This window comes from Protopterus annectens, chromosome 11.part0 (genome assembly GCF_019279795.1).
Source record: "Protopterus annectens isolate FY-2018-M chromosome 11.part0, PAN1.0, whole genome shotgun sequence".
In the NCBI taxonomy this organism is placed as follows: domain Eukaryota; kingdom Metazoa; phylum Chordata; order Ceratodontiformes; family Protopteridae; genus Protopterus; species Protopterus annectens.
This window is the reverse complement of record NC_056745.1, coordinates 1,060,791,736-1,060,812,717: the sequence shown is the minus strand read 5'-3', so window position 1 is coordinate 1,060,812,717 and position 20,982 is coordinate 1,060,791,736. Positions and strand designations below refer to the sequence as shown.

Here is a 20,982-nt window from a genome sequence, read left to right as displayed (position 1 = left end):
CATGGAGCTTTGTATGTACTGCTGCATGAGCATTCTGCATGTTGTGTAAGTACTACTGTAAATAGTTCTCATGGAGCTTTGTATGTACTGCTGCATGAGCATTCTGCATGTTGTGTAAGTACTACTGTAAATAGTTCTCATGGAGCTTTGTATGTACTGCTGCATGAGCATTCTGCATGTTGTGTAAGTACTACTGTAAATAGTTCTCATGGAGCTTTGTATGTACTGCTGCATGAGCATTCTGCATGTTGTGTAAGTACTACTGTAAATAGTTCTCATGGAGCTTTGTATGTACTGCTGCATGAGCATTCTGCATGTTGTGTAAGTACTACTGTAAATAGTTCTCATGGAGCTTTGTATGTACTGCTGCATGAGCATTCTGCATGTTGTGTAAGTACTACTGTAAATAGTTCTCATGGAGCTTTGTATGTACTGCTGCATGAGCATTCTGCATGTTGTGTAAGTACTACTGTAAATAGTTCTCATGGAGCTTTGTATGTACTGCTGCATGAGCATTCTGCATGTTGTGTAAGTACTACTGTAAATAGTTCTCATGGAGCTTTGTATGTACTGCTGCATGAGCATTCTGCATATTGTGTAATTACTACTGTAAATAGTTCTCATGGAGCTTTGTATGTACTGCTGCATGAGCATTCTGCATGTTGTGTAAGTACTACTGTAAATAGTTCTCATGGAGCTTTGTATGTACTGCTGCATGAGCATTCTGCATGTTGTATAAGTACTACTGTAAATAGTTCTCATGGAGCTTTGTATGTACTGCTGCATGAGCATTCTGCATGTTGTGTAAGTACTACTGTAAATAGTTCTCATGGAGCTTTGTATGTACTGCTGCATGAGCATTCTGCATATTGTGTAAGTACTACTGTAAATAGTTCTCATGGAGCTTTGTATGTACTGCTGCATGAGCATTCTGCATGTTGTGTAAGTACTACTGTAAATAGTTCTCATGGAGCTTTGTATGTACTGCTGCATGAGCATTCTGCATGTTGTGTAAGTACTACTGTAAATAGTTCTCATGGAGCTTTGTATGTACTGCTGCATGAGCATTCTGCATGTTGTGTAAGTACTACTGTAAATAGTTCTCATGGAGCTTTGTATGTACTGCTGCATGAGCATTCTGCATGTTGTGTAAGTACTACTGTAAATAGTTCTCATGGAGCTTTGTATGTACTGCTGCATGAGCATTCTGCATGTTGTGTAAGTACTACTGTAAATAGTTCTCATGGAGCTTTGTATGTACTGCTGCATGAGCATTCTGCATGTTGTGTAAGTACTACTGTAAATAGTTCTCATGGAGCTTTGTATGTACTGCTGCATGAGCATTCTGCATGTTGTGTAAGTACTACTGTAAATAGTTCTCATGGAGCTTTGTATGTACTGCTGCATGAGCATTCTGCATGTTGTATAAGTACTACTGTAAATAGTTCTCATGGAGCTTTGTATGTACTGCTGCATGAGCATTCTGCATGTTGTATAAGTACTACTGTAAATAGTTCTCATGGAGCTTTGTATGTACTGCTGCATGAGCATTCTGCATGTTGTGTAAGTACTACTGTAAATAGTTCTCATGGAGCTTTGTATGTACTGCTGCATGAGCATTCTGCATGTTGTGTAAGTACTACTGTAAATAGTTCTCATGGAGCTTTGTATGTACTGCTGCATGAGCATTCTGCATGTTGTGTAAGTACTACTGTAAATAGTTCTCATGGAGCTTTGTATGTACTGCTGCATGAGCATTCTGCATGTTGTGTAAGTACTACTGTAAATAGTTCTCATGGAGCTTTGTATGTACTGCTGCATGAGCATTCTGCATGTTGTGTAAGTACTACTGTAAATAGTTCTCATGGAGCTTTGTATGTACTGCTGCATGAGCATTCTGCATGTTGTGTAAGTACTACTGTAAATAGTTCTCATGGAGCTTTGTATGTACTGCTGCATGAGCATTCTGCATATTGTGTAATTACTACTGTAAATAGTTCTCATGGAGCTTTGTATGTACTGCTGCATGAGCATTCTGCATGTTGTGTAAGTACTACTGTAAATAGTTCTCATGGAGCTTTGTATGTACTGCTGCATGAGCATTCTGCATATTGTGTAAGTACTACTGTAAATAGTTCTCATGGAGCTTTGTATGTACTGCTGCATGAGCATTCTGCATATTGTGTAAGTACTACTGTAAATAGTTCTCATGGAGCTTTGTATGTACTGCTGCATGAGCATTCTGCATGTTGTGTAAGTACTACTGTAAATAGTTCTCATGGAGCTTTGTATGTACTGCTGCATGAGCATTCTGCATATTGTGTAAGTACTACTGTAAATAGTTCTCATGGAGCTTTGTATGTACTGCTGCATGAGCATTCTGCATATTGTGTAAGTACTACTGTAAATAGTTCTCATGGAGCTTTGTATGTACTGCTGCATGAGCATTCTGCATGTTGTGTAAGTACTACTGTAAATAGTTCTCATGGAGCTTTGTATGTACTGCTGCATGAGCATTCTGCATGTTGTATAAGTACTACTGTAAATAGTTCTCATGGAGCTTTGTATGTACTGCTGCATGAGCATTCTGCATGTTGTGTAAGTACTACTGTAAATAGTTCTCATGCTGCTCTGTATGTACTGCTGCATGAGCATTCTGCATGTTGTGTAATTACTACTATTATTTCCTGTGGAGCTTTTGTCCTTGGGCCTCCACTGAAAAAGTAATTGTTTATCCAGTTGGATATTCAAGGTAAACAAATTGAAATAAATAGATAAATAAAAAACTCTACCCTCACCCCCCCCCAAAAAAAAAAATAATAAAATTCCTTAATCACTACCCTTCAAAAAAACTGAAATTCATCAATCACTGTCTATTACTAAAACCCCTTTCAAAGCATCTAAACCTAAAACTTCATTTCCACTCTGTAAACCTAAGACTTATTTCCTGTTCCCCAACCCTAAAATCCTCCTCCTACTCCCTAACCTGAAAATCCCTCTCCCACTCTAAGCCAAAAATCCTCCTTCCATTCCCTCCCCATGGTCCTCTTCTACTTAACAGTTTTTTATTGCTTGTGAGATGCTTGCAGTGTATATACAGTGATTATATGTGCAAGGATATATATATATATATATATATATATATATATATATATATATATATATATATATATATATGGGTTCACTTCAATTCACTGAACTTTCAATTCACTGACTTTCATTTCACTGACACCATTTCACTGAAATTCATTTCACTGAAACTTAATTTCACTGAAAGTTCATTTCACTGACAACTATTATTAGCAATAAAATGGAATATTCCCCCTTCCCCACTGTAGTGCGACCCTGGAGTTAGAATATATAGTTAGGGGATGTGGGGGGCAGAGCCCCCCACATCGGGAGGTGTGGGGGGCGCAGCCCCCCACTTCATTTCATATGATATTCTTACGTTTTGATATAATATTGCTTAGTATTGCGCCCCCCCACACCCCCCCTAACTATATATTCTAACTCCAGGGTCGCACTACAGTGGGGAAGGGGGCATATTCCATTTACTTTGTAATAATACTTGTCAGTGAAATGAACTTTCAGTGAAATGAAGTTTCAGTGAAATGAATTTCAGTGAAATGGTGTCAGTGAAATGAAAGTCAGTGAATTGAAAGTTCAGTGAATTGAAGTGAACCCATATATATATATATATATATATATATATATAAAATATATATATAATATATATAGATATATATATATATATATATATATATATATATGTATATATAGCTACATACACACACACACACACACACAAATATATATATATATATATATATATATATATATATATATATATATACATATATATATATATATATATATATATATATATATATATATATATATATATATATATAAATGTTCTCTACATGTAAACACAAAACATTTAAACATTATTTTTTGTATGGGCAAGCTCCATTGCACCCCTACACCCCCTATTAATTATATATGCTAACTGCAACATTGCAAAATGCCAAGGAAGGGACATTTCTCCCCAACCTTGGAAGATCGTCAGTCTTGCACACCTGCCAGTCATCTGTTTTGTCATCCAAAGTGTGCTAATAAAATAGATGTCAGCATATGGGTGTTTTGGCCAAAGTAACCTCTTCCATATATCTGTCTTTCTGTGTGTGTGTGTGTGTGTGTGTGTGTGTGTGTGTGTGTGTGTGTGTGTGTGTGTGTGTGTGTGTGTGTATGAGTGTATGCATGTGAGTGCATATAATTTGCAAATACTTAAGTCCCAGCATCTACAAGGCAAGCAACCAGCTATATGGAAATGCTTAATTTTATTAATTTTTAAGGCTTGTTTCCTCTGGTTGAAAATGCCTCCACCCACAAACAGTTATGTGGATTTTTGAATTTCATAACCTTAATAAACAGGCCAAAAGTAGAAATATTCTTGTGCTACAACACTGGTTAACTATTTGTTTATGAAGCTTTTATTTCTCTGTTTATTATTATTTTTGCAGTTGTTTGTAGTGACATGTTTTTTATAGATTTTATGACAGATAATAATGGACAGATTTACAGTTATAATTGAAAAAAGTAAATATACTATTGATTTTTTTAATTTTGCAAGTTTTCCTGTTTCTGTAATAAAATGTAACTCGATTTGTTGCTTTAGGATTTACCTCAGGTACTATCCCCATGTTTAACTAGTTAGCAAAAACATTTCTCATACAGGACAGAATTTTTGCACGTGTACTGTGATGTAAATAATACATACTGAAGGGAAATAGCACTCACTATTTTTTTCATGTAGAAAAAGAATACCTACAAAATATTTGTTACTCATTTGTAGTGAAACCTTCACTTTCACTTAAAATAGCTACATATTGATGCATTTTGAAGTTATACTATCTGTTCACAATAAACAATAATAAACAGGTAACTCTGTAAATTAACATTGTCAAATTATTTAGCCGAATAAACAATAAAAAATATTTTGTTTCCCAACAAATCAATAAGTATATGTTAATGCATTCACCTTCTAAGAACCAGGGTTTACCATGCATTATTTTAAAATCTAAATTATGCTGTATTTTCTTTCATGTTCAAAATTTCACAGTTTTGCATTGAAAGCATACTACATTACACATATTAAGAAATGTATAACTACTTACATGTTCCCATCAATTGTTACGGAGTCTTGCTTCAGGTCAATTGTGGCTTGACCTATACTGATTTTAATATTTTCCAGGTTACCATCCGTATCTCGTGATAATGTAGCAGCAAAGGCAGGCAGAGAATCAGACTTTTGCTGCACAAAATTATACACACAAGTAGATTTTAAATTAATGGCTATGTTTTTCGTTGTTAGATATCCTCCTTTTCCAAATGCGCAACATATCACTGTAGATGAATAAAAGGTGCTTCATTAAGCATATGAATAATCGAATGATAAGAAAGTTACTTTTCTTTTGCAGTATAAGGGCAATTAATGCTAAGAATTTCAGTATAGAAAACACAGAGCAGTACAATGACATATAAAATAATGTAAATCACATTTTCTTCACTTCTGCTGAACTAGTTTTATGGTCAGACTATTGACAGATACTTTAATGCAGTGTCAGTTTTGAAACAGCAAGCATATTTACATTTGATGCAGTAGGCTGTGGGTTCTATTCCCCAAACAGCTAGATCAATTGCTGACAATGCTGAGCAGCAAAAGAGGAGGTCTACACTCCTGAGTATGGCATCTTTCAGATGAAATGTTAAACTGAGCCAAAGTAAAATAGCAGCAACAGTAAACTTGCTTTAGCTGAAAATCTTGAAACCATTCTAACTGTGATACCATCAGATGCTGAAGTTATCTGGGTGTTTGCTTGAGAAGGCTTTAACTTTTGAACCTAACAACAAATGGGACATTTGTAAGACTTTGGATGATCTCAAATTATTTACCAGGAAACTTAATTTATCTTATTTATTCAGAATGATGTGAAGCCAGAAAATGATTTAGAGAAGCTGTATAAAAAGAAGAGTGTATTTAATTCACCTTTAAATCCTGATATTATAGCATTTGAGAAGGCATGTGAAAGAGACCTTCATGTTTTAAGTGGCAAAGAAACCAGGGTTAAAACATCGATTTTTAACACAAATAAGAGGGCAGTTTTGAAAACCCTATCTGAGTATTCTTTGATTAAAATAATGAAACCAGATAAGTGTGGTGGCTTAGTTCTGGTGGATAAAATTGACTATGTTAACTCATTGTTTTCTGTTTCACAAGATATTGACACATATGTTAAGTTTTTTTTTTGACTGAAGTCGACTTCATTTACCATAAGATTGAACCTTTCCTGGATGGCTGTTTAGTTCAGGGTATTATGTTGAATGATGTGCATCATTTTTTGGTTATTAAACTTCCCTAGATTCTTACAATTTTTGAAACTCCAAAAGTATACAAGAAGATCACAAATACTCCTTTCAGACTTATCCTTTTTGGCCAGTGGTTCAAAAAATTGTCCACTTGCGAGTTTTATTAACATATTATTTAAATCATATTTTAGTTATAACCGACATTTTCTTAGGCATTCCTGGGAATTTTTAAGTAGATTCCCAAATGATTGTTGGGATTCTGCTGTAAGTCTTTTGACTATTGATATAGTTGAACTTTTTTCCAGTATCCCACAGGATTTGGGGTTATATTGGTTTAAGGAAGCTTAATAGCATGTCCTTTTTAAGTTCTTTACAGATCAGATTGTCAGCTGATCTGATGGAACTTGTCCTTTCAAATAATTTTATTTTTTATGAAAGAGAATATTATAAGTCATAAAAGTTGTGATGATGGCTGTAGTATGTTCCCAATTTTTTGTTAAGTTGGTATTGATTGGTTTGTAGGGGTTGTTTATTCTAAATTCACCATTTGGTAATAAAGGGAAATTTTATATTCATTATTTGGATGATATTTTTGTTTTATGGGCAGGGCATGTTAGGGAAAGTGAGCCTTTTTTTTTAATAGTCTTGTGTGGGTGTGTTTTAATTTACACACTCTCACAATTTTGATAGGGTTAATTTTTTAGATGTTACTATATTTAAAATTCAAACTGGTTTTGCATCTGCTATTTACTGTAAACAAACATTTTCATTGTATTACAGTAGTTGCAACCCATTTTTTCAAGAAAAGAGCCTCATTAAGAGGCAATTGGTCAGAGTGCAAGGGACAGTTTCTGATTTTAGTACATTTGAGTTGGAATGGGGCAATATTCTCATAATGTTTAGCGCAAGAGGATACCCTTCTTGTCTGCTTACAATTTTGGCTGAGGAACTAACAACTGGATGGAGTCCAAAATATTTTCCTTGTTCAGCATGGCATTGGTCAATAATAATTTAAATTTTCAAAGCAATGCTTTGAAAATTCCTATGAGAATGCTTTTGTTTTGGAATTTAGTTCATGTACAAAGCAAATTAGGGAACATATTGAAATAAAACTGGAACAATAAAAAAAAAAAACATGAATTTATATAATCATTTTGAAATAAACCATAATTTGTTTATAAGAAGGAGTATAATCTAAAGGTTATTTTTGAAAGAATTGCTGGGTTTGATTTTTCAACCATCATCAATAAGGGGACTACAAGAAGTGGTAGTTGCCCTCAGTGTAAATACACTGCTGGCTTTAATTTCATCATTTTGGACAATAATTCCAAGTCCATGGTATTTTAGAAAAGGGAATTGTGCAACCTTAGGTGTGGTTTTCTTACACTTTGTTCATCCTGCCCAGTGTTTTACATCGGTAAGATTGACACAATATTAAGAAATCATATCTATGAACACTGTTATAACATTTCTTGCAAAAATCCAACAATGTGCTGTACAGCCATTCACTTAGTTGTTTAATTTTCAAACATTTTAGCTTTGTAATTACAGACACAATGTCAAGTTATCCCATGGGTTGGCAATGAGAATCCAAATTAGAGCACTGTGAAACAAGCTGCCAAAGGAATTTAGAAGCCACAGTGCCCCTGGCTATCAATGATTCTGTTTCTATTGTTCCTTTTTTGACTCTACAAGCTTCAAAACATTAAATGTTGTACTTGAGCTTGTATACATTTGCATACTCATATCTACAGTTTTTTAGGTAATGCAATGAAAAATAAAAAGAACAATATGAAGGTAAAGATTGAGTAGGGCAAGATAAACAGTCAATCCAAGGTTAAAGGTCAATTGATACAAACATGGCAGGATGGTATAAGTCACCAATACTTTAAGACTAAACTTAAAATAGGCAACTCTTTAATAAACTTTCCAGGTTAATCAGACCACTTCAAACCAATAACACAACAATAAAATAATAATTTATAAAAATAATAAGCTAACCAGTCAATATGCTCCAAAGCAGTCACATGTACTATATTCATTCAGAAAAACTATTTTATTCATACGGCATCAGCGAATCAAATTAATGCCTAAGACCATGTGCCTTAAGTAACTCAAACTACTTGTCAGTTTGCAAAGAAATAATCCATGACAATTCTAGGCACTCTGGCTTTTTTTTTTTTTTAAGCTCATAATGCCTTAGTGGGGCATATACATGACTTAGGAACTGCCCACCATTTTAAGTTCTTTATTTTAGAAGCTGTTAATCTGAACTTAAAAGGTGGTAAAACAAAAAATAAGACAGAGTGCCTAGAATTGAAATGGATTGTTTCTTTGCAAACTGACAAGCTTCCTGGCTTGAATGAAGCTGCATCTATTAAACTGATACTTAAGGCATGTGGTCTTAGGTGCTGATTTGATTCGCTGATGCCTTATGAATGCAATAGTTTTTCTGAATGAATCCAGTACGTGTGACTGTTTTGGAGCATATTGATTGGTTAGCTTATTATTTTTATAAATTATTTTATTGTTGTGTTATTGGTTTGATGGAGTGGTCTGATTAACCTAAAAAGTGCTTACCCTCATTCTTTTTGTTTATTAAAGAGTTTCCTATTTTATGTTTAGTCTTTAAGTATCAGTGATTCATACTATCCTGCTGTGTTTGTATCGAGCAGATGTTAACCTTGGATTTTATAGGTAATGTTTAGTGACATTTCCTTGATTCTTGTTATTTTGGTTTAAATGTTTTTTTAAATTAATTATTTATTAGTTTATTTAATGAAGTGTTAGCTGTGGCTGATTAGTATATGACACATGATTTAATATATGTTTTTTTTAAAACAGAGGTTTGTAGTTTGTGGATGTTTAGGTTCTGATGCAATCCAATGCATTTTTCATGGGCAAAAGCACTTAATTATCATTCTATTAAAGTAGTCATTTTACTTACAACATTGTGGTTCCTTTGGTCTCTCTGGTAAATGTGGGCCTGTAAAAGCAGTTTCACACTTGGTTTTGGTTTATGTTTTACTGTTTTTGGCTTGATTTTTTTTATTATTAATAATTTCAAAACCATAAAAAATACAAAGTATTAAAAGATTTAATCTTAAAGCTTGCACCATGGCTAAAAATGATATTGCTAATTGACTTCTGTTTAGTGCAGGTAGAGAGATATTAATTGTTGTTTACATAATATTTGTTTGTTTATTTATATTGTCATAAATGTCATGTTTTCTAAAATATCTCAAAAACTGAGTAACACTGACAGACGTGCTTAGCCTCATATGCATACTTCTCAACTTCTTGGTGAAAGAAATCTTGACAAAGCATACAATAATGGTGGGCAAAGGTCTAATAGTATGGGCAGGTTTTAAATGTTGCACTTATAAAATTATTTCATGAATGACATGAAGTCTGAAACTCAAATGCATGTGATTATTTAGTGACTTCAATCCTCAATGATTTCCCAGAAAGGCATAACTTTTATGAGGAACACACCAAAAATGTGAGGCAAAAAACTTTACATTCTACAAAAATATGGACAGTTGAGAGGTATGTTCATATAAAAGTTCACAGACAGATGAAAAATGCTGCTGACAGTATGTGAGTAACTTCAGTGGTTGTTGAGATATTATAAGTTGTTTACAAAATATTACAACTTAATATTTATTTGCAGACTTATGATGATAGTAATGAAGCAGCCAAGTTCCAAAACGGTTTTAAAAGCAATAGATATTTATTATATCAAACATCCAGTAAGAGCTTTCACTTAATAGCTTCTTCAGACACATATTTATGCATACTTTTAAATGCTCATATTTATTTTGTCCAGCCATCGTTTGCCTTTAGTTATCAGTTCACGTTTGATTTATATATCTGAATTTTTATGTATTAACCATTTTTTGCATTTAATTTTATATATGTACCTTTAAAGATTCTCTGATTTTAAGTGAAACTGTCCTATGGTTGGTCTAAGTGTTTTTGAATTTTTATATAAAGACCTAGTTTTAGTATTATACTTTTGTCAGTCTGAAGAAGCTTTAAGTGAAAGCGCTTACTGGATGTTTGATACAATAAATATCTATTGCTTTTAAACCCGTTTTGGAACTTGGCTGCTTCGTTACTATCATCATAATTCTGGAGATTAACTGCCTGCTTTGTAATGGAGCACTCATCTCGTGGGTGTGTTGTACTGTGTTTCTCATTTATTTTTCTTTTATTCCTTCCACAGCTAACCATGTGAACAAGGTTATGGAGGGGAATGACATTGTTGAACTGGATTACAACCCAGAGAGGGGAGATGGTGTGAGGAACATGCTGAACAAGAGATTTACCCAGTATCTTTCACATACTAAGAGTGCTGTGTGGCAATTTGACCTGGGTGCAACGGATGATGATACTTCTAATGCGGCCAGTGATTCCGAGTGACTGCAACAAGCAATGTGCGCCTTGGAAAGGGATTTCCTTAAACTAAAAAGACTCCAGGCACAGAGACATCACTTTCAGTATTGTCTGGAGAAAAGGATTTTACCCCGTGGTTTGCGTGTCTTCAACATGCCCACTCAAGGGACACAATATCCGGACTTACTAGCACATTGGCAACAATTAAACCTTGAGGTAAGCGGCAAGCACACGCAGTCGCTTGTTGACTTTTTTCGTCCTAAAGAGGATAAACTTATAACCAGTGTCAAGCAGCAACAGGAATTTATTTTTAAAAGTTTTGCTGAAAGAATCGTTAACCCTCTTTTTGAGAGTCTACTTGATGGGGTAGCAGCTTTTGAACGCAAATTATTACAGCAAAAGAAAATAAAGAGAATGAGGGATATAAATGACTTTAAACTGGGCCATGTCTTCATGTGGCCCAGACATGGTCAAAATCTAGAGACTGTCAATAGACAAGGTCCTATGATTAATGAAAGAAAAAGCAAATTTGTTGTACCTTCAAATGAGTGTAGTATGAATGGAGTGGATGTTTCAGCTAATACAAATGTTTCCTATGATAGTGGTAATGCTATCAACAATACTATTAATAGTAAACAAAATGAACAAAATATTCAGTCTCATTTAAATGATAGTGTAATTACCAACTTAGTAACTTCGGAGAATACCTTACATAGTAGTGTACCTTGATAGCATACAAATCAATGACTCACAAGGTATTCAGGTACAACATGATTTGAATTTATACCTTAAGGTAGTTCTCAATAACACTGCTTCTATATCTCTTCCTTCTGAACCAGTTGTAAGACCAAAAACATTTGCAAAACAAGCCTCAAGTCCACCTACTGGCTCTATCTCTTACATGGGTGTGGACATTTCTTTTCCCTTACCTGTCCGAGTAGACAAGGGAGGGAGGCGGACTCGGTCCTTGAGCCGAGGACGACAAAAATGCAAACACTCAGGCGAGTACAATCCCAACCAAACATTAAAGAAAATGTGGGGGAATGTATCGACTCATTAGTTACGAACATCTCAACATACCAGCTTTCCTCTGATGAGGTGGAAGTTCTGTCTAAAGGTTTAAACTTTACTCTTACTTGTAAGAGAAAGATGACAGATACCATTTTGGACCTGAAGGTCTTCTGTCGCAATATTATGCTTTGGTTATTTTATGGTGATAATAAACAACAAGAAGAACAGGTACAAACCAACCTAACTTTTCCTTTTAAATGCATGAGTAGTTTTGTTCCAATCAACCATCCCCAAGCAGATGCTTACTTAAAACTTACTGAAGAGAAATTACTTAAATATTATGAAAATAATTCAGGGAGTAATACATTCCGGGATGTAAAAAAAAAAGGTATAACTCGAACTATAAAGAGAATATAGCACTGAAACAATTGCAAAATAATGACTTGATAACAATTAAACCTGCTGATAAAGGCAGTTTAATTGTGGTCATGGATACATCTCACTATGTGAGTTCTATGTTAGACTTATTAAGTGATGATAATTTTTACAACACAATTACAGTTAATGAAGCACATCTGATTGCAAGCTATGTATTTAATACTCTAAGGGATGTTCATGAAGAAGGTCTTATTATCAAGGAAACATTTGACTATCTTTGTGTCTCTGATCCACTTATTCCGCTTATATTGGGGCTCCCAAAGATACACAAAAATTCCTCTGACCCACCAATGAGACCCATAGTGGCTGGTGGAGGATGGGTCACTGAGCCCCTTTCTGTATATGTGGAAAACATCTCAGACCCATTATTAATTTGAATACCCTAGTACTTAGGGATTCTAAACAATTTCTTGTTGATTTATATGAATGTCTTAAAGATGTAACTGATTTAGAAGATGTGCTTTTTGTTACCTTTGATGTGCAATCTCTTTTTACAGTGATACCAAATGATTTGGGTATACAATATATTCATGAGTACTTAACTGAACTTAGTAATTTTTCACCTGCTCAAATAGATCTAGTAACTTATTTTCTGGAGCAAGTTTTAGAGAATAATATTTTTACCTTCAATGAAGAAATATATATTCAATGGCACGGGGTTGCTATGGGCACCCCATACGCAAACAGCTACCCAAATATGTTTTTAGCACACTGGGAAGGAACAATACTTAGTAGAACAGAAGAATTTAAGACACATGTAGTGTTCTATCGACATTTTGTCGATGATCTTTTTCTACTATGGAAAGGTGGCTTGGATGATTTATTAGGGTTTCATAATATAATTAACAATATGGTCAGCTGTTCAAAATTTACCATGAACTGGTCCTATACAAGAATAGAATATTTGGACCTATATGTTGAAAAATTAGCAAATGGTTTAATTAACACAGGAGTGTATCGTAAATCATGCTACAGAAATTCACTTCTTATGAGATCAAGCATGCATCCGGGTTACATATTCAGAAATTTGATTAGAGGACAAGGCCTCACTCAGAGCATCGAGGTTAAATGCCCTTGAAAATTGTTTCTCTGATGAACTTGATGGCTTAAGAGATAGGCTTTTGTCAAGGGGATATCCTATACATGAAATTTCGTTTAATCTTTCAGATATGCAAACTTTACGTATGAATGTAGCTGCACCTTATTTTGGTGCACAAAAGGATGACACTAGTAACATTAATGCCAGTAGACCTACTTCTCTTAAGGTCCCTCTTTTTTATACCCTAGATAATAAAGAATTGGTAAGAATTTTTGGAAAGCACTGGTCTGTACTCCAAGTTGATAGTGACATTAGCCAAATTGTAGGTGACCAACCAAGGTTTACATATAAAAGTTGAAAAAATTTAAAGAGGTTACTCTGCCACAAAGAGAGTAATCATTATACTAATGATAATAAGGAAAGGTTGACACGACCTTGTGGAGCATGCAATTTCTGCATGTATATTGATATTTCTGATAGATTCTATCACCCAGATTTACAAAAGGACTTCATTTTTTATACAGAAGCTACTTGCAAAAGTTCAAATCTTGTATATTTAGCTGTGTGCCAGGTCTGTCAATCCTTTTATGTTGGAAAAACCAACCGGATCCTTAGAGATAAGATCCGTGAGCATGTGCACCATATTAGAAAGAAATCAGATAAAAATGTTCTAGCTACACATATATCTCGTTATGGAGATGGACATTATTACACATTTAGAGTTATTGAAATGAGTGTACCTAGCATAAGAGGTGGAGACATTAGGAACCACACAGAGTATAAAGAAAACAACTGGATTATTATACTTAGAGCAGACAGAGGTCATGGCTTGAATGAAAGGGCAACCATCAAACCTTTTCTTAAAAAACTTATGATACTTAAATAGTTTACACATACATATATAGATGAGAATGCCTCCACATATTTATACATACCTTTAAATGCTCAAATTAATTTTTGTCCAGCCATCATATGCCTTTAGTTATCAGTTCACATGTTTGACTTATATATATGAATTTTTATGTATTAACCATTTTATGCATTTAATTTTATATATGTACCTTTAAAGATTATCTGTTTTTAAGTGAAACTGTCCTATGATTGGTCTAAGTGTTTTTGAATTTTTATATAAGGACCTAGTTTTAGTATTATACTTTTGTCAGTCTGAAGAAGCTATTAAGCGAAAGCGCTTACTGGATGTTTGATACAATAAATATCTATTGCTTTTAAAACCGTTTTGGAACTTGGCTGCTTCGTTACTATCATCATAATTCTGGAGATTAACTGCCTGCTTTGTAATGGAGCACTCGTCTCATGGGTGTGTTGTATTGTGTTTCTCATTTAATATTTATTTGGTTTGCTGTGACTTATGAAATCCAGTTTAAGATCTACAACTAAAGAACACTACCACTATAAAAATATCTTGGGCTGAAGAGTTTGCTATTGTTTGACATGTCAGGACATAGCTTGATTCTGTCAAAAACTTAGACTCTGCACTTTGAAAGTTACTGTGTAAACTTCCAGAACACCATTGTAGTGAATGAATTAAGAACAGAATGTCAGGGGAAAGCAGCAGACTCAGATGGCAGATATGATCAGGATGATGGGTGAGTTAGAGGACAAATTGCCCCAAGGGTACTCATAGTCATATGGAGAGAAAGTTGTACCTCATATGACTTGAGAATAAATATTTTAGTACTAGTATGCAAGAAGAAATGGAAAATTCACAACTATGGTCAGTATTGAGGTATCAAACTCCTGACACAATGTATGAAAGTACTGGAGAGAATGATTGATAAATGAATGAACAGAGCAGGTAGAAAGGAAAATGAGGGAGACGTGCAACTCACATTCAGATCAGATTATAGCAGAAGACATTTTTTTGTTATCGAATAGTAGAAATCGGAAGATGCTGACATTTGAGATAGAAGAGAAAATGGTGGAACAGGTTAACAGCTGCAAGTATCTGAGGGAAGGGAAGTCTGAATGAGATTGTGAAAGCTATTATCAGAAGTGCTACAGGAACTGGCACAGTAAATGAATGAAGAATGACAAAAAAGCTGAAAAGTAAGGCATATAAGACAGTGACATGACCAGAAATTATGCACAGCACAGAAACCTTGACAGTGAAGGTACAGCCATTAAGAAAGCTAGGTGTAATGGAAATGAAGTATCTGAGATGGGTGTTATGATGCATACTGTACAAGAGATGAAGAAAGCATGTTGTAAGAGCAGAAGTTAAATTAGTTTCAATTGCAGAGAAGGGCAAAAAGAACATTATAGTGACTTTTTTCACATGTGCTGGAAACTAGAATATGATTTGGTGAATAACATTTGAGAAACAGGAGGAAGGCAAAAGGAAATAAGGATGGCTAACCAATGGAGAGCTCAGTTGCATAAGATAAGACATGCAACTGTCAGGCATGAATACTGAAGAAGGCAGGAAAGTGGCACTGAATCGAGAGAAGTGGCACCCCAGCCTTAGGTAGAAATAAATTAGAATAAGCAATTATAATGATAATGATCTGTTTTGCCGGGGTCTCTCTGGTATGGCCCAACATGTGTTTTCTGTGTGTCTTTTGTTTTATGTATGTGTATATGTACATTAGAAAGCTCAGCAACTTACATTAAGATTACACAGACAACAGACCAGAAAAGTCATTGTCAGAAAGACCTGTCAGTCAGAGTTCATTAAATCTTTTGACTGGGTTACTTGGAAACTTGACAGAGAAGCACCTATATATATATATATATATATATATATATATATATATATATATATATGGGTCCCTATGAATTCATCGACAATTCATTTCACTGACACTCATTTCGTCGACAGTTCATTTCGTCGACAGAAAGATGTGCCCCCTTCCCCAATGTTAGGTGGGGGGCTTTGCCACCCACACCCCCCACTGTGGGGGGCTGTGCCCCCCACACCCCCCTAACTATATATATCAACTCCAGGGTTGCACAACATTGGGGAAGGGGCCACATCTTTCTGTCGACGAAATGAACTGTTGATTTAAAATGAGTGTCAGTGAAATGAATTGTCGACAAAGTCATAGGGACCCATATATATATATATATATATATATATATATATATATATATATATATATATATATATATATGGCTTACCTGTGTTTATCCAATATATATATATATATATATATATATATATATATATATATGGCTTACTTGTGTTTATCCAAGGCGTTTGATGTAGTCATTCACAAGTGGCTATGAGGAAAACTGGAGTACCAAGAATAAAGAACTAGATTTCTGCATGCCTGAATTATAGGACATACAGGGTTGTGCTGAGCTGAGTAATGCTGGCAGTTACAGAAATGTGTACTGGACTTGTACAAATATTTATTTAGATTTGTTATCCAGGTTAACTTATTTATTTATATATAGATATGTTAATTTGCTCTGAGAGGTCCATTTTCAAGTTAGCCTACTGATTTAATAACAGCAGCTTGTTACTCTGGCATGAATATTAATCTGAAGAAGTCCACAGCTCTTGAAAACAGTTTAGTAGATGAAAGTGCTTATCTTTCACAGGTTCATAGGTTCATAGGTAGGTACTAGGCAATCGGCCGAGGGCCTAAGTAAGCCTAACCAACAAGGTTCCCCTGGCTTATGGCACCCAAGAAAGTTAATTTCCTGTGCCACTGTCGAGCACAGAAGTGATCCCTGGGATGTATTCCCTATTTCCCATCCACTCATCAAGATTTTTCTTGAAAAGTGCTAATCAGGAGCTTTGTTTGACATAGATGGGTAGCTTGTTCCAGAGTATAGGAAGTCTCTGGGACAAGAATCTATCCCTCCAGCATGTCCTGCTTATTGTGGTGACAGGGTTTAGGTTCCCAGTGCGTGTAGCTTGGAGGGATTGGGATTTCTTAAGATGTAGCATGTCCAACAGCTCTGGGTTTAACATAGCTTTATATGTTAGGCAGAGATATCCTTGGAGTAGGCGCTATTCTACAGAGTAAGGCTGGAGTTTTTTGAGACGGTCTGTGTGGGGCATCTGTTTGAGGCCAGTAATCCTCTTTGTGAGGTACTTCTGTGGCCTTTCCAGCTGCTGCAGATACCTTATGAGGTACATTCCAAAAGGGGCATTGTACTCTATAATGGGTCTAATGAGTGCCGAGTAGAGGGGAACAATGACTTCTTTTTTCCTGGATGAGAACCTTTTGTGATGAGGTGTGCCACATAAAAAGATTTCCTGTCTTCTGTGGTGATCTGATTATCAAAGGAGAGACTACTGTCCACCTGTGTCCTAATGTCTCATCACACATTTGGTGTTAAGTAGACTGCCGTTTATGTGGTAGTTCATGGGTACAGAGTTTTTACCAAAGGGGATGACAATGCACTTTTTGGCATTGAGCTTGAGGCCATGCCTCTGACACCAGGCATCTGTCTCAGTGAGGCACTTCTGCAGGATGTCCACATCATTTGAGGACTCAACTCTGGATCCTAGTTTGCAGTCATCTGTGAACTCTGTTAGCCAGAGGTCTTTAGTGTTAACCTGTACTTCAGAGAAGTAGATACCAAACAGGAGTGGTCCCAGTACTGAACCATGTAGCACTCCACTTGTCACTGGTTTGAAGTCAGATTTGGAGTATGCAACTTTTACAGTGTGGGTTCTGTCAGTGAGCCAGTTGGCAACCCATCTTGTAACGTAGGGATTTATACATAATTTAGTGAGTTTAGCCACAATTCCAGAATGGGGGATGGTGTCAAAAGCCTTGGCGAGGTCAAGATAGGCTGTGTGAACCACCTTACCCTCGTCTACAGCTTAGGTGACTACCTCAAAGAAGTCGATCAGGTTCAGAAGGCATGATCTGCCTTTCACAAACCCAACTGAGTGAGGTCCAGAGTTTGGAGGTTACCAATGTCTTTGTTTATGAGTTCCATGATGATATGTTCCATGGCTTTGCAGACCAGGCTTGTCAGGCTAATAGGACGATAGTTCCCGGGATCAGTGGTGGCTTCTCTTTTGTGGAGTGGGATAACTGTTGCTGTGTGCCATTCAGTGGGCACAAAGCCTGATGTGAGACTACGATTGAACATGGTGCTTAGGTGGGGAGCCAGTTTGTTCTGAAGTTCATGCAAAACGCAGCCTGGGATGTTGTCCAGCCCCATGGATACTGTATTTTTCTGGTTTTAGAGAGTGGAGTTTTTACCTGCATAAATGTGATTATAGGGACTCTGCATGCTTCCTTTATAGATATGGGCCCTTTAGGGGGTGAGATGGGGGGTAAAGTTAGCACTGAACCTATCTGCCAGGATGTTGGCAATATCAGTTGGTTCTGTAATTTCCATGCCATTGTGCTGTAACTCAGAGCAGATCTGGGTGTTGCCAATGAGATTCTTGACACACCTATAGAATGCTTTGTGATTGCCTTCAGAATCAGTGGTGATTTTGTTTTCGTAGCTAGCTTTGGAAGATCTTATAAGGAATCTCAACTTCTTACTGAGGCTGAGCGCTCCTCCACTCATGGGATTTTACTCTCTTTTGCAACAGTTTCTTCCTTCTGTTGTAGAGTTTGTTTATGGCAGGGGACCACCAGATTGGCTTTCTTTCTTGGATGATAGCCTCTTGGTTCTGTTTGGGATAGCACGCTCCATGCACTCGTGTAAGTGCTTATAGAGTGTATTTGTGTAGGATTCAGCAGTCATAACTGTATTGTCCATATGCATGGGTGTCATGAAGTTCGCCACTTCTGTCTTAAGAAGCATGAAGTTGGCTTTGGAGAAATTTTTTACCATGGTTTCCTTAATGGTTGTGGGGGCAGGATGCAGATATCTAGTGTGATTAGCTTATGGTCGGATCTGACCAACGAGGAGTTGATTTCAGGTGTGAAATACTGGTCACTTATGTTGGTAATGACCAGGTCTAGGATATTGTTGCCCCTGGTTGAGGTGTGGATAAGTTGATCCAGAGCATTGGAATTTATGAATTCCAGAAAGCGTTGAGTGAAGGAGTTGGTACATGAGTAGTTTTCCCCATTAATGGTGGGGTAGTTGAAATCACCCATTATTAGGGTGTTTGGTTGAACCCTAATATTTTCCAATATATCAAAAAAAAAAGAGTGGGAATCCTGGGGCATGGTGGGGGATCTGTAGCAAGCTACAATCTGGATTGTAGTTTTGCCCAGAGTTAGTTGTACTTGGATAACTTCGGATGCATTATGCTGCGCAACTAGCCTGGAGGTGTGGATATCCTTAATGAATATGGACACACCTCCGCCTTTGGTGTTCTGGTCCAGGTTAAATGGCCAAAAAGTGTGGTATGAGTTATAGCCTGGTAATGCAGCGGTGTTCTCTAGAGCCTTGAACCAGGTCTCTGTCACTACACAGATATCGATGTTCTCCATTTTAAGGAGTGCCTTGAGGGAGTTCATTTTGAGATTTAGATTTCTAGCATTGAGTAGCATTACCCACAGTTTTTGCTTGCCTGTTCCTGTTACGGTGATGAATTTGTCATTTGAACCTTGCCTAAAAAAGGCACTATATGAGAGGCAACGAGTCTTAGCCAGTATCCGGAATCACAGGGGCAACAGGTGCTGGCCATCTCTGGCAAAGCATCATGGTCTGTCAACCATGTCGTCCCAGGCAGACAGATACTGGATCCCCTTAGAATGACACTAGAAGCTTAGCCAATATTTGAAGTAAATCATTTTGTCCTTGCACTGTGGTATCATTCTGGGCGATGACAGGATTCTGCTCAGGGCTAGGGTCATACCTTCTGAGCTACAAGAACAGAGAGCTCTTCCATGTCTCTTTTCATGTAGTCCAAGGAGGCACATCTCAGGTCGTTCACACCAACATTGACAATGACAGACTCATATTTGTACTTGTCATGGAGCGACCTGAGTGTGTGGGTTATGTGGCGGATCCTGGCACCCGACAAGCAGCTGACAGTAACCTTCTCCTTGTTTAGCCTGGTGAGTGAGACATCAGTGTGCCTGTCTATAGAGTCACCAATGACTAGTGTGTTGGGTACATTGGTTTGTCTTATGGGCTGTGGTTTATTGGCACACTGAGTCTGTGGGCTATGTGGATTTGGGTTCTGTTGGGGGATGGAGGTTGCTTGTGTTTCCGCTTTGGAGGTCTCTGTTGCTTGAGAGGATTATTATTGAGAGCCTCTGCGAATGTTTTTGTGTTTCTGTGTTAGATAGTAGGTTTAGTAGGACTATGTGATGAGTGTGGTGTGGTGCAAATGTTTACCTTCTCTTGACTGTCAAGTTCAGTCTTGGTTGGAGAGAGCTTTACCTCCAGTTTGGCTAGATAAGTGCATCTCTCACAGGTTGTGGTGTTGGGTGGTAGGAGGAGAGGGTTGTCTGTGTACATGAGGCAATTGCTGCATTACCTCAAGATGTCGAGATTCATCAGATAGACAGGAGAGAACACTGGGAGCTGACCCTTGGACATGCCTGAAAAAAAACTACTTTCCTCTAGACAAGTGAGGAAAGTGAGTATAAGAGCTGTTTTTCTCTAAGCAAGTGAAGAAAGTAAGTACAAAAACTGTTTTCCTCTAGGTAAAGAGGAAGGTTGAGTGCTGTAGCAATTTGTAGGTTATCTAGTGCTAACAACAAGTTCTGAACAAGTGCTGAGCATGAACAAGCAAATTCAAGTGCTAAAACTAAGAATCTGTACCTGGATCTTGTGGTTGATAGGCTACCTGGTGCTTACCACTCCCACTGATAAGCTAGAATGCT

General features: G+C 36.5%; 1 protein-coding gene across 17 annotated transcripts in view; it reads right to left on the bottom strand.

Moving 5' to 3' along the window:
* LOC122815694 (mucin-19-like) overlaps window positions 1-20,982 on the bottom strand; it is a 505,085-nt gene that overhangs the window by 465,412 nt on the left and 18,691 nt on the right. For all 17 annotated transcript variants that reach the window (XM_044088394.1, XM_044088400.1, XM_044088403.1 and 14 more), the window contains exon 3: window positions 5,178-5,406. In XM_044088394.1, the coding sequence (XP_043944329.1) occupies window positions 5,178-5,406 (229 nt within the window). The remainder of the gene's footprint in view (window positions 1-5,177; window positions 5,407-20,982) is intronic.